Below are 15626 nucleotides of genomic sequence, written 5' to 3' on the forward strand. Positions count from 1 at the left end.
ATTATAATTCCAATAGTTGAATGCAGTAGGAGATGATAAGGTATAGCAGGAAAAAAGAGTTGTATACTCAAGAAACTTTCTACTGCACAGTTAATAGTATGTTAGTGAATGGTATATGCTATGGTGACTAGCTATTCTGGGGTTCTCTGATTGTTGGAGCTGTTCCCTGCTTGAAAGACTGGTGAAAATGAGCTTTACAAGAAGAGGCAAAGCTGAAGGAGACTCCGTCTATTGGGGATGGAGATATGTGTCTCTGGAGCACCATCAGGCTATGCGAATGAAACTAGCATGCAGGGTATGACAAAATCTGAAGTTTAAGAGAGCATTTGAACTTCCTTTGGAGAGATAATATTTGAGAAATCACAGCTCAAATGGTGGGGTCATTGACATTGTCAACAAACACTGTTGACAAACACTGTCCTCCCATTGTTCATTGATTTGCTCAAGTGGGCCCAGTAACGTCTCCATTGTGAGACTTCTTGTTACTGTGTTTGGCATATTGAATACTCTCGGTAGCTTGCCAGGCTCTCTGAGAGGGGCAGAGGAATCGAACCCGGCTCAGCAGGCTGGTGGTTGCAAGGCAAATGCCCTACTGTTGTGCTATCGCTCCAGCCTAATTGACATTGTAAATACCAAATTATTAGTTAATTTATTAGAACATATTTGATCCTTAAAAGTCATAGTAAGAAAACATTTTCTGTGTATCCTATTACATTTGACTTTTGAATAATACTGGGTTTGGAGTGTGCTAGTCTGTTACATAGACTTTTTTTTTTCTAAAATATAATGGAAAAATTTTGGAACATATAAATGCATGAATTTTTGTTCAAAAATAAATGATTTTTCACATCTTTTAATTGTTGCTCTCTACTGTTAATAGTATGTATAACATCAGTAGTTTTATATTATATAATATTGATATTATCTTATATGATTCATCTTGTGATATAAATATACAATATCAATAGAGATAGTACTGTAAATGTTTTCACTTTTAATAAACTTAATAAAGTTAAATGTAATAAAGTGATTTGAATAAACTAAAACTTATTTTCTCTTACTGCATTATTGTAAGAAATATAGTACATAATACATTGCACATGTAAATTATGTGCTCACAGACTGTTCATTATTTATAAGGTTTCTAGTCAACAGCAGGCTGTTAGTAGTTCAATCCCTTTTCCTCCCTAGCCAAATTGTTTAAGGATCAATGATATATTGAAGAAATTAAATGCCTTTTCCCCAAAATTGAAATTGTTTTCTGATTACAAAAGTATGAAGCTTTTAAAAGATCAGTCAAATAGAATGTATATATATATGTGTATATATAATATATATTCAAAACCTTAGGCACCCTTAACCACCTGTCCTTCACCAAAAGTCAGAGGGCTATGTAGGTGTGTGCATGCTGACATCCCTGATGCTTGTGAAAGGAGTTCTCTAATACACTCAGATCAAGCAAACATACTTTATAATCTATATAAAGTGGTTTGCTCCAATTTATCTGATTCATAAGCTTAGATGTTATTAAAATAAGAATACCTAGTGCTCAGCGACTTTCTAAAATGTATCCAATATTCATGTACCTAATGCAGAACTGTTTTCATGGGTCTTGTAGGTTGTCTAGAAATTGCATTTTTCTTTTGTGAAGATTAAAGTATATAATTGTGTTTAGTTAATGCTACATTTAAAGGGAAATGATAAAATGCATGTGTTTTATTTGCAGAGGGGGGTTGTTTGCTTCCTTGAGGATGGCTCTGTTTGGTTTGGAGTAACTATGAAATGTTAAAAAATATTATGTTATTTTAAAATAAGTTGTCTGAAGAAAGCCTTTAATTTCTTTCTGTACCTTTTTTTCCCTTTAATTCTTTACTCAGACATGGTTTGTTAAACTCTGAGATAATAATATGTTTGCATAGTTGGGAGTGGACCAAATCTCTGTTAATTTTTTTTGTTATATTGAGATTGACCAGTAAAAAGTTATAGTTTGTTTGGGTTTTTTGATGAAGTATCTTTGGAAATTATAGGGTAGAGGTTACACAAATTCTTAACAAAGCGTGTCTCAGCTTTTCTTTTTCCCTCTGAAATGAAAAGCGATACTGTATTTCCTAGAAGCTTTATAAGACTCTCCTTGCCTGGCATTTATTTATGCATTTAAATACTGCCTCCTTTTCGGCTATCTCTCTTTGCAGGTTCACAATCAGCACTTTCAAAAAGGATGTTTGCTGCCAGAAACCAAAAGCCAGTTTGCTGAATTCTCTTCCCACTCATTGCTGGTAGCTGCAATTCTCAGGGTAGGCCTGGGGTGAATGCAGGTGCCAGTCCTGGTGGAGGCATACCCGGAAGCCATTGTCAAGAACTTTTGCCACAGGTGTAAAAGACTCCTACCTTGCAAAGATGCTGAAACAGATACTGTCGGAAATGTATATAGATCCTGATCTGCTGGCAGAGCTCAGCGAAGAACAGAAACAGATCCTGTTCTTCAAGATGAGGGAGGAACAGATCCGTCGATGGAAAGAAAGAGAAGCAGCAATGGAAAAAAAGGAGCTCGTGCCAGTGAAATCCAGACCAAAGAAAGGTGCGCTTGGCTACACCTCATTGTGAATGTGTTAGGAGATTGGTTTCAGGCTTGTTTTCAACATTTTGCAGAAGTCAGAAGCAAACCAGGTGTGAATTCCAATTTGGTAGATGGTCCTTTATGTTATTCAGATCCTAATAGTACAGTTTATCAACTTGAAGTTCACGCAAATTACAAAGGTGCATGCACACAGCAATTACCATGAAGTTATGTAGTTGTAAATAGATCTTTTACTGGAACCCATGTTGACTTTAAGCTGTTTGATTTAAAGGATATTAAAACAAGTTTATATCTCCCCATTGTCACAGTTGTTTAATCCTCTGCTAATAGTATGTAAAATTCTTGTAGCAATTATGTTTGCATTTCTTAGAATTTAAGAGATTATTCTTTGAATTACCTTCCTCATGGTAACTCCCACTTAAAAAGCAAACATTACTATAAGGGGGAAATAATGCTAATTTTTTAATGTGAGGTTTTTTTCTGTATTTATTCCTTATCCAAGGAATTTCTGTTAGTTTAAGAGGGACTTTTGTGACTGTGTGGGCGGAATTCTTTGCATAACAAGACTTAAAAAATACAAACTCTGGCACCATAAAGGACATGTTAATAACCCTTCCCCCTCACCTGCCCAATTCAGTCATGTATGAACGTAAGTCGTTTCTGAAAAATAGTTTTCAAGGTCACTTAAAGAGGCATTTGAGACCATTTCCTCCTCCTTTTCATTAAGCCAGGAAAACTAAAATTTGATTCAAGGTTTCAAAGACTGAGAAAATAAATCTTATTTCTTAAAAAATGAAGTAGTGACCTTTACCTCATACTGTTCTTATTAAAAATCTTTTTCCAATATTAATGATATACAAATAAATTTGAGCGATTCATTTATTACTATTACTATTACTATTATTATTATCCCCACCAGTTGTAGCTGTTTTGCCATATATTTTGCAGTGTTTTGTAAATATATTATGTCTCATCTTCATAAAACAAGTTGATATGTGCTATTCTACAGATGAAAAAATGTGGAATTAGAGAAATTGGGTAAAACATTCAAGGTCACACTGCCAGTTAGGACCCAGATTTTTGGCTTTAACAGAGCTTTATGTTGGCTAGAGGAATAATACAGTGGACTAGTCACTTGCCTTTCATGTGACCCAGGTTCAATTCCAGTACTGCATATGGTTTCCTGAGCACTGCCAGGTCTGACCTCCTGAGCACAGATCTAGGACTAATCTCCAAGCACAGCCAGGTGGGACTTCCAAACACCAAGAAACAAAAGAAAAAAAACCACAGTACCTGATAGCAAGCTTCTTAGACTTTAATCACTAGGAATCCCTTTTTACCTGAGACATTTTTATGCAACCTCAAGTAAAAAGATATAGTAAATAGGTAATAAAATAAAGCATTTATTGATAATAAGTCAAAAGAAATTTATTTCAAACAAATTATTAAGATTTTTTTTCTGATCCAAAATGTAGTGTGACCCACTTACATTTCTGTGTTGGTTCATGCATCTCCTTGCATTCTTTTATCAGGTGAGCAGAGATATCTGGGTTTCTCTGGTCACCAGGTCAGCTGAGAACATAATCTACTGGTGTGAGAGTATTTGGTTAGCGGTAAAGCTATGGGGTTCAGGGGCAAACTTTGCAATACTTTGGCCTTCTTGTATTTGATTTCCTTGTGATGATTTCAGTCTCTTTGCTTAAATTTCTCATTTGCTAGGTTTTGAATCTACATTTAGAAACCCTGCATAACTATAAAATAATCATGGTGGCGGCGGGGATGGGAGATATGTCAGTATACACAGTAAAAGCTATGCTATCAGTTTTCATACCCCAAAGTTTATTATTTACTTAAATATAATAGTTGGAAATATATATTTTGTCCTAAATTAGTAATTCATCTGACTATAATAAAAGAAAAGTTTGAGGTTCTTTCTTCTATTTCACCTAGAATGATAGTGTTTTATTTTGTTTTTGTTCTATCTTCAAAGATTAACCTAAAGATAGTATAAGGCAGTCCTATTGTGTCTGGACATTCATAGGCTATATCTGTGTTTTGAGACATACTAAGCTCCTTGTCAAGACTTCACTCTGGGCCACTGTTCATTTCAGGCCTATGTTCTTGCTTGCTGCATTCTCACCCATCTGTTGGTACCATGCTAGCTGAAATATTGCCCTTTTGTAGCACTTCTTAGTCAAATGTTACCTTGAAGTTTGACCTTTCCTTGGATCATTAAATAATACTTAGTGCTTATCACATTCCTTTTCACTACTCTGGTTCATCACTTAGTTCATTTTTATTATAATCAGGTTCTTTTGTTTTCTCTGAAAATATATGATCTATTGTTGCAATTTTTCAAAGAGCAGCTCTATAGTATAGCTACATATTGTGTAGCCCAGGAAAATACTGACCTTTTAGTAATAATAAGGTTACAATAGAAGATAGTCTTATGAACTCAGGAGAGTGAATTTACTGAGTGATAAATAGAAAAACCATTTCAAAACTTAGTGGGAAAGTACAGTTCTTCAAAACAGAGCATGATGGATGTCTTTGTCAGATGAACTGTGGCACAAATGGGAAACCAACCACTAGTCATATGTTCAGTCATGCATGTGAAATTAGGGTGATCTAGATTCTGTCTTCTAAATGTGGGAATCACAAAAACCCTTCCTTTTAAAAAAAAAACCTATATGACTTATTATCAGTAACTGATTTATATACCTATTTTTATGCCTATCTATGGGGGGCTGCATAAATATTACTCAGGCAAAAAAAGGGGTTTTGAGTGGAAAAGATTTAAGGACTGTGATCTAGAGTATTCACTGATTAGAGGCATGCACGCAGAGGAAACCACATGGTTCTCACTTTTGCTTTTGTTGACTAGGGGAAAGATGTTCTACATTTATGACAGAGAATGAGAGGAGGGGAGAGTTGGAGTGATATTGTTGAACCGAATTTTGCATTGTACCTGAAGCCTGATTATTTCTCAACATCAGAATTCACTCGATTACACACTAGAAAGAGGCCCAAGTAAGAGGTCTCGTTTGGCAGTATGGATTAGAGAGTAAATAATATTAGGGTGGTGTTTAAAGCTAAAAGGTAGAATAGATTTCTTAGTGAGACAGTACAGGGTCTTGACCTTGTTTTTTTGTTTTGTTTTGTTTTATTGAATGACCACGAGTTAATACATTTACAAAGTTTTTCATGATTGGGTTTCAGTCATACAATGATCCAACACCCATCCCTTTACCAGTAAACATTTCCAACACCTGTCTCTTTACAAGTACACATTTCCCACCCCAGTTTTCCTCTCCATCCCCTCATATCTCTCTCTCTCGCTCTCATATTCCACAAATGAGTGAACTCATTCTATGTCTGTACCTCTTCCTATGACTCATTTCACTCAGCATGATACTTTCCATGTCAATCCATTTATAAACAAATTTTATAACTTCAATCTTTTCTGTTGGTTGCATAGTAACCCATTGTGTATATGTGCCATAGTTTCTTTATACAGTTGTATGTCCTCAGATGCTCCGGTTGTTTCCAAAATTCTGCTATGTGAATAGTGCTTCAATGAAGATAGAAGTGCAGATGACTTTTCTGCTTTGAGGTATATTCCCAGAAGTGGTATTGCTGGGTTCTATGGAAACTCAATTTCTAGCTTTAGCTCTATGAACTGTGAATGGGTATGAGGTAGTCGGTGAACAGTGTAAAATACTACACAAAATGTCTGAGTACATTTTCCTAGGGCCAAGTTTTCAGTAAATTTTCAATCCCCCTTCAAGGTTATCAGTGGTGGAACTTCTGGGAAATACAGACAAGATTTAATTGGCTCTATGATCTTGGTGGTTTTGGTGATGATGGTTGGTGGGTCGGAGGTTTTCTGACTTACCATTCCAGTCTTCAATTTCCTCCATTTCCTAAAATTTGGTTAGCAATAGTCTCAAGTGGGCTTCAGTGGTAGCACAGCGGGTAGGGCGTCTGCCTTGCATGTGGCCCACACAGATTCAATTTGTTTGTCCCTCTCAGAGAGCCTGGCAAGCTACTGATAGTATTCTGCCCGCACAGCAGAGCCTGGCAAGCTCCCCATGGCATATTCGATATGCCAAAAAAAGTAACAACAAATCTCACAATGGAGATGTTACTGGTGCCGGCTAGAGCAAATGGATGAACAATGGGAGGACAGTGTTGCTAAACAGTGCTAAATAGTCTCAAGTAATATTCTAAAATTTATACCCACAAACTGCTCCCGGCGCTGTGTGATCCCATCAACAACCAAGACCCAGAGACTATAAAACCCTGCTCCCGGAAGTGTGCGGCTGCATTTGTGGCTGCGCAACATCTTATTTTCCAGGTCTTACTCTGGAGAACCTGGAAGGCTACCAAAAGTATCCTGCCCACCTGGCAGAGTCTGGCAAACTCCCCATGGCGTATTCAGTATGCCAAAAACCAGTAACAATGATGGGTCTCATTCTCCTGACCCTGAAAGAGCTTCGAATGTGGCACTTATTAAAATCTCAGAGCTAGGATGAAGGAGACGTTACTGGGGCCTGCTCGAGGCAATCGATGACCAAAAGGATGACAGTGATACAGTGAAAATTCTAAAGAGTTATTGACTACTATGGCAAGGACATCAATCAAAAGGGAAATGACCAATGTTCTATCACCCCGGGAATGTCTGCTGACCAGCCATTTGTTTGTTGCCTTCATCAGAGGGTAGGAGAAAGACCAGAAGGGTGGGAGATGCTTGGGATATTGGAAATTCAGCAATGGTTTAACAAGTTGGTACTGATAGATACCCTGTTGATGTCAGCCCTGATGGTAGCCCATTGCATTTGTAATATAAATTTATTTAGAGACACTTGGTGATGCTCTTCTTCAGCTTTCTGCTCACTTTAGTCCTCGGTCTTCTCTAGTGGGAGCCAAGTAGATCATTCTCTCCATGCCCTCTCCACAGACCTCTTTCACACATCTGTGAAAGAGAGCTGTTCTTCCAAACTTGATCCAGTTGAGGTGTTGACTAGGTGCTGACTGTTGGGTACACAATTTTAGGTTCCTGCAGTTTCATGACTTGCACTTGAGGTGGCTTCAACCTCTGACCTCTGCCTCCTGCAACCCTCCCAGGCACATCATGACACACACATGTAAAATAAAATAATCCTGGTAATTTCTTTGCCAAGAACTTTCATCACCAAATTTTTATATAATAGTTTATCGCCCCATCTGGTTTTTGGTTGTAAGGCTTTAGGGCAATGGTAGGGGCTGATGGGCCATATGAGTTATGGCTTTTGCCATCTCATACATTAATGAAGCAACTGTTCCTTCCCAGAATCTGGATCTGGGCAGCCAGAGGGGGAGGAATGTACCATTACTGGAACCAAGCACATTTTAGCTGTCTCATTGGTAAGTTGCCTTTGGTTTGACCCGCTCCAAGGTTTTCCCTGTGCTCTCCATCATTCGGGTGTTTTCAGGCACTCTCATCCCTATGCACTGGGTCTAATGGCTCTCCCTGCCCACTAAGGATGGGGTCAGCACAAACAAAGGGATCCCCTGTGTTTTTCTGGCACCAGCTCTAGCTTTCTTGCTTACCCTCAGTTTGATTCTCCTTTGACCTCTTGCACTGGGAGCAACAGCAACACCCTCCTCCCTTCCTGCACTCTCAGGGCTCATCTCAGTCCTGGAAATAGCAGCACATACCTGGCTGTGCTTACAGCAGTGTCTCCTGGCCTCTAGTATATTTGCTTCCTAATAACTGGTCAAAGCAGCTCCAGCTGGCTCTCTAGCAGCCTCCTCACATCAATTACTGCAGCACTCCTCTCTCAGCATTCAGTGCTCCCTCCAGGAGAAACCACTTTGCTCTCTAATGGAGTAGTGGCCCCTCTGAAATGCCTGGGCGATCTGGCTTATTTTAGTGGCAACTTCTCCTAGCAGCAGCTTTCTCAGGCATTTGGGGGTCAATGACTGCAGGACAGCATCCCTTCAAGTACTGAAACCCCCTCTCCAGTCTTAAGGGACTCATATAGGGAAGGGAAGACTGTCAGCATAAACCTGTGGGCAGGCATGTATATAGACAAGTACCTGAGGATTCACCTCCAACGTTTCTACCTAAACCAAGGACTCACTGTTTCACCTAAGTCAAGGACTCATCCCCACCCTGGCTCTCCACTAGGCTTCAGCACCCACCATGCCAGAGACCTGGGAAATGTCAATGTTGAAGAGAAGTGTAACACTTTACATAAGCCTATACTAGCTAGAGATGAGGAATGAAGTGTGAGCATGTGTGTCGATGCAGCTGTTCTTTCTGATGTAGTACTAAGCAGGACTTACCCATTGTCCTAGAAAAGTTATAGAATTTGTCAAGAGTTTCTAAAGTAACAATCCTAGTGGTTCTGCAAAGACTAGGGTGTGTGTGGAGGGCTTAAATGAAATCATTTCCATAATGATTTAATGGAAATGCTATAAGAGATCCTTTTTATATTCTGATTGAAGAGTGCATATAATTTCAGAGTGCCCAGGTAGTATATGCAACTCATCTCACTCATCAGGGTGTATACTGGACCTTTATCTTAGGTAGGCAGAAATGCGTTTTGAGTGCTCAGTAGATTAAGGCTTCTCTTTGAACTAATCTGTTCTCTGCAAGTTCCTCTACTGTCATTCTCCACCTCCTGAGCTCAGGCTTAACCCTGACAGGAGTCTGTCAGCTTCTCACTCTCCTCTAGGTGAACTTGCAGAGAGTCAGAGCAGCAGAGCAGAGGCCTGGGACATTTGCCACAGGACTGCCCTGTTCCTTCTCCCAGCACAGCGGCCTCCTCTGTCTTCCTTCTCACAACTCGGTGATCTGGGCAGCCAAACCCTTTTCTGTTCTTTTGCATAATTAGACTCTTATTTATCTTTTTTTGTCTTTGATTTTCTTACTAAAGCACAGTCAGAAAAAAAAGAACCTTCTAGAGCACAGGTGTTTTGAACCATTTAACACCTGGGGACCTGCTCATGCCTGCATATCAGTCCTGGAAACTGCAGTTATAATCAAAGCAGTTGGGCATCGGTTTTCAATCCTTCAACACTCGCCAACTGGCCATGTCCATGACTGGTGGTTGAAGACATTACTCAAGTCTCATTTTCCTTATAATCTATGCCAGACCTTCTTAAACATTTTCCCATTTGCAATCCCTTTTCTCTCAGTAAATATTTATATGTGACTCTAGGTATATAAGTATATTAAATAAGTACACAAACCAAATGTTTACTGATAATAAATTGTAAAGAAATTTTATTTCACTTTACTGTTGATTTGGGGGCCCCACCCAGCTGTGCTCAGGGCTTACTCCTGGCTCTGTGCTTAGGGATCACTTCTGGTAGGGCTCAGAGTACTATATATGGTGCTGAGGATCAAACCTGAGTGAGTTTCATGTAAGGCAAGCACCCTACCTACTATATACTCTCTCTGGCCCATGAAGAAAGAAATGTATTTTAATGCAAACATTTTAAAAGTTACATGATCCCTGTATGGGGTCACAGCCTAAAGATTCAAAAGCTAGGTAAGGTCTATACCAACAGCTTCACTAACAACATCCAAACCTTTATGATCAATCTGGACTTCACCTTGAACCCCAATTCTATATTTCACAATTCTCTGAGCCTATCCACATACCTATAGTAAAATTTAAAATAATTCATTCTATATTTCCAAAATAGCTCACAATATTACACCTCAAGTGATTTATTTTTGTTGTCAATATGTCTACCTACTCTTTTCCCTATGTGCCTCAAAATATTGGCAGCATCTTAAGTTTGTTTTCCAACTTAGTGCTGGAACCATCTTTCTACTGCCCCTTTGAAGCCTAGTTATCAGCTTATGCTCTTATTCTTACACCTTTCTCTCCATACCCCTTCACTGAACACTGTCTCATCACCACTGGCTCCACACTTACTATAGACTCCAGGTCGCCCATGGTGTCCTGGTGTCACCCACACAGACTTAGCCAGAACTTTCTTATTGCTCACTGGATCAAGAATAGGAAGCTAATACTTTTGGGGTAGTTTTCAGGTCAAATTTATTACCTCTGTTTATTAAAGAGGGACCTCAGACTCAGTGAAATGAAATGCCATTATATACACAAACGTGTGTGTGTTCACAAGTTTTTCATCAATAATAGAATCTTAATACCACTTTCAGACTCTAGAGAGTACAAGGCTTGAATAAATCCTTTAGCCAAGTGTGTGAGACCTCTGCCATGCAACCCTCAGCTCTCTGCCTGATCATCCCCAGGGAACTTCTAAAATCCTCTTTGACTCTTGCTGAGACCCTGACTGTCTACCCCTTCAGGTACTCATAAAATTCTCCCTCTTTAATCTTTCCTTCTTACTTTGTATCTAACTCTGAATCCACTCCTGCTCTCTGTCTTTCAAATCTTCACAGGACTTTACACTATTGTGATTATGTTTGTCCCCTAGACCTCCAAAGAGAGTTTGTTCTTCTTCTGAATTTTTGTTCTTATTTTTGGATTTGGGGCACCACACCCAACAGCGCTCAGAGGCTACTCTTAGATCTATGCTCCTGAGTGATGCCTGGTGGTGTTCAGGGGACCATATACAGTACTGGAAAGTCAAACCAGGGTCAACAGTATTTAAAGCAAGAACTTTGAGGAAGTGGGTGTACTGGTGATGTGTGTGGTATTGGAATTATGTACATGATAGACCATCACTTGTAGTATTATAAATCACATTATTTTAATCAATAAAATATCTTAAATAAAAATATGAAAAGCCACCCCCAACTATCTCTCTGACCCCATAAATAAATACACAGTATGAATTATTTTTCCTTTTAGGTTTTTTTTCTGGTTTGGAGGGAGGGGTAGAGTACAACCTCTGGTACTTAGGGGACTACTCCTGGCTCTGAGTCCAGGAGTAATTTTTGGTTGTGTATGCTGGTGATCAAACTAGGGTCAGCCATATGAAAGACAAGCACTTTAACCCTTATAGTAATCTCTCCATCCCCTCTTTTTTTGGGGGGTGGGGTGGTCACACCCGGCATTGCACAGGGGTTACTCCTGGCTCTGCACTCAGGAATGACTCCTGGCGGTCTTGGTGGGCCATATGAGATGCTGGGAATTGAACCCAGGTCAGCCATGTGCAAGACGTGCAAGGCAAATGTCCTATGCGCTGTGCTATCGCTCCAGCCCCACCTCCTATTCTTAAGCATTCTCATAGTACCCTTTAACATACCTTCCCAAGTATATTGCTTTCATATTCAATTAGTTATTCAATGTTTTCCTTCTCCAGCTAGAAAGTAAGGCCTATGTGGGCAAGGTCCCATTTCTCTTATTCACAAATATTTCTACCTTAGAGCCTGGCACATTGTAAATAGGCAGTAAACATTATTGGAGCAAGGTAACCTCCTGCCTTGCTCTTTATTGTGGATTCTAGGGTTTCTTGGATATATTGCCACATCTGTTTCTATTGCATTCATCTTTATCCTGCAACTTCCGGTTCTGCATCAGGCTCAGAGTCAGAAACTCGGCATGTGTATAATGAACTTCAGCAGAATCCCACACAGTGTTCCCTCATATTGGTGTGAAGCTGAGGGTACAGAACTAACACTAAGTTTAATCCAATGACCTCCCTCCTATGGGTAACTTTAGGATTCTTGTGAAACTGATGCCTCTGTAAACCCTCTGCTTTTGATCTCTTCAAAGAGCTCTGGAGGTGAGGATAATATAAACAGTGATGGCTTTCTGTGCTTCTCTATTAGCAGCCAATTTCTGACATCTGACTAAATCTGGTATTTTTATTTCATTTTTTTTCTTCCCTCAAAATCACTGGTTCTTCTTGCCCCTTACAGTCTTCTTACAGTGTTATCTGCTTTGGTTCTCTTCTCTACTCTTCACTTCTCAGCACGCTGGTCTCAGGCAAGACTTGGACTTCTCCCTCTCCTTGAGCAGCTCCTTACCAGCAGCCTGCAGTGCTATCAGCTTTGCGGCATGCATGCTGTGCTGTACTGAGGAAGCTGCTGACTCAAGGCACTCTCAGAGCACCCCGACACTCTGCCGCCCTCCTGTCAGGAATCTTTTCCTTGCTGGCGAAATACTAGTAGAGACTACATGGGTGAAGACTGAGACATGAACATCATTAAAAACTTTATTAGTTGCTTTGAAAGTACAATATAGGAAGTTTTATGAAGTATGACAGTTTTATAAACTAAATGAACCGTTTTTCTTTGCCTCAAACAATGGCCAGCCCAATGCCAGGAGGCACACTGAGGCTACTTTCCTGGGTTCCTGGGAGCCAGGTCTAAAAGACATTTTCAGTCAGTTTCATTCTGGATGACTTGTTCTTTGTGATGACTGATCCTCCTTATAGCTCCATGCCTCATTCTACTAAGAGAATTTCTATTCATATTGATAAGAGTGGAATCACCAACACAAAGAACAAATCTGACTTTGGACCTCACATACTTACAGTGACTTAGACGTGGTTGTGCTAGAGATGTGAGGTCATCTGGAGAGTGGACTCAGCTTCACACTGTACCATTGAGTCACATACAATAATCCATGACCAAAGGTATTTATTTATTTTTAAAAACTTCTTTTTGCTTTTAGAGAATGGCAAATCTGTTCATTGGAAACTGGGAGCTGATAAGGAAGTCTGGGTCTGGGTGATGGGTGAACACCATCTAGATAAGCCCTATGATGTGCTCTGTAATGAAATTATTGCTGAGAGATCCCGGCTGAAAGCAGAGAAAGATGCAGAAGAGCTCAGGTAAGAAGTCTACAAACTAGTGTGAAACTGGCTGAACTTTATAAAAACAATGCCCTTGTCTATAGAATCTGTTGGAAAACTTGAGTGGGATGTGCGGGATACAAAAGTAATTTGAGATCTCTCACAATTTTTTTAGATTTGGGGGTATTCTCTTCATTTTAGTTATGTTATTATATCAGCTATTCCATTGTCCATTGTCATTCAAGTTTTGATAGGAATTGGTTTCTCCAGTGCTCAGTGGCTTCACTAGAATCATGCTGGAGCATTGCCAGCACAACCGAGTGTTGGGAATATTAGTGAAATGTGAATCAACTGATCAAGTTCATGCCTTGAGAAGGCTGGGAATCTAAGTAAGCAGACTCTTCAAGAGTTCACACTGTGTGATGCTCCAGGACTTAAAACACAAAAAAGGAACTTTTAGTCTAGGAGAAGGACAGGAACAAACACTTCGTACTGCATCCAAACTGACTGTAATATCTGCTGTAATTAAGTTATAAACTGAGATTTAGGTGTGCCATTCCATTCTATAGAAATGGAGAAGTTCTATATTAGTTATATTCTTTATGGCTACATGATTCCTTATGAGGTTCTTCTGAGTTGTTTGATAAATGGATAGACAGGCAGACAGAGAGATAGCTAGGCAAATGTTAAACACTTAGAAGTGATACTCATCCGTGGCCCCCTTAGAATCTCCTGGGTGCCCACCGGGGCCCTTATGGCTCCCAGCTGAGAAATTCTGCCTTTAAAGCACCTTGAAGGTAATACCTATGGGTTTGAAATTTTGTGGGAAGTGAAAAGATTTTTTTATAAATGGCATACAAGCTAGAAATTTAGGAAATAATTACTGGTAGCAATGAGATCTATGATGGATCCATTCTGTTGAGTTCCCTGGATAGCCATTGTGAAACTTGCTGTTTATTGGACGGAGAAAGCCCTCCTCTGAGGTGATATAATAGAAATGAACATGTTGGCCTTAACTTAGTTCCCAAGGGCTTGTGATACAAGCCAACAAATCCTGTGATTTTAAAGCCATACAGGAATGTTTGGAAGATAAATATCTTTGATAATGGTCATAAGAAGATAGTGTACTCTAACAGTTTTGCTTCTCAACTTGGGGTTGGAAGAACCTGAATTCAGTCTAGTGTCACTAAGACACCATAGAGATCATATAATTATTTTGAGCAATAATAACAGGTTATTGTGAAGCCTTAGTTAATGTCTATAACTACTTAGCAAACATGTATTATAAACAGCATATTATAATCTCAGAAAATTATATCTACTACTTTTTTATATAGTTTGAATATAAAAATACTCTATTTGGAAAATGCATCCATGCTGAAGAATATTTTTAATAACTCTTTATTTGCTTTTCTTCAGAAAAACTCAAAACAAAGAGTTCACAAATAGTCTAAAAACAACATCATGCTACTATGACGCGCAGGAACCAGACAACTTGGAGACTCGGGACATGTGTAAGAAAGTAATAGAAGAGAAGTTGGGGCAGCTCTCTAGACCAGCAAACCCCCAGGAAAAAGAGAAAACTACAGTAAGTCTTTCATATCTATAATTGTAAGGAACAACATAAATTGAGAAGATATTGGGGAGACTGAGATGTTTGGAGTTGAAAATTATGATCTTAAATTGACTTTACTGGAGGGAGAATATTATTTACTGTCCAATTTGAAGGCCCTATTGTTAATTTAATTTTGAAGATTTTGGCTTACCTGCTACTTCATGAAAATGGTGAATACCTTTTTATATGGGACTGAATGAGGGAAAAAATATCTCCAGGAATAAAATATTTGCATTTAAATATATTTTCATTTTTCCTTATTATTGTCTTATAGAACATAAGCCATCAAAGTGCTTCAGGTAGTTCACACTTAAAGCTTTGTAAATCATTCAGTTTGTCACAACCATACACAAATGAATAAGTATGGTCTTGTTCAAAAGAACACTTTACTTAACAAGATAGGCAAATAGGACAGATCTGGCATGTGCGTGCAATTTGCCCTCCTTGTTCAGTAATAATGACCCATTCATGACCTAGTAGATTATATTGTGTTGCATCTTTCTACTTTTGTAGAGGATTCAACATCACTACTTTTGGCTTCACATAGATTCTGCCTATGATTTTGGCATGGTTATTTATTTACCACAATAGAATTTTCTTTTAACTCCCACATAAGTTGCCACTTTAATTATGGCTGAGAAGAACAAAAAAATGCATTATGGTATACCTTCTTTCAGGAATTCAACTTCACTGAAAATTAGCAGGTAT

General features: G+C 38.9%; 1 protein-coding gene across 2 annotated transcripts in view; it reads left to right on the forward strand.

Annotated features, from left to right (window-relative positions):
• Nucleotides 1–2373: 2373 nt before the first annotated feature.
• SH2D4A (SH2 domain containing 4A) overlaps nucleotides 2374–15626 on the forward strand; it is a 69557-nt gene continuing 56304 nt past the window's right edge. For both annotated transcript variants that reach the window (XM_056116904.1, XM_056116905.1), the window contains exons 1-3: nucleotides 2374–2578; nucleotides 13183–13342; nucleotides 14723–14891. In XM_056116904.1, the coding sequence (XP_055972879.1) occupies nucleotides 2398–2578; nucleotides 13183–13342; nucleotides 14723–14891 (510 nt within the window). In that variant the 5' untranslated portion in view covers nucleotides 2374–2397. The remainder of the gene's footprint in view (nucleotides 2579–13182; nucleotides 13343–14722; nucleotides 14892–15626) is intronic.

The sequence above is a fragment of the Sorex fumeus genome, unplaced genomic scaffold (genome assembly GCF_029834395.1).
Source record: "Sorex fumeus unplaced genomic scaffold, SorFum_2.1 ptg000033l, whole genome shotgun sequence".
Classification (NCBI taxonomy): Eukaryota; Metazoa; Chordata; class Mammalia; order Eulipotyphla; family Soricidae; genus Sorex; species Sorex fumeus.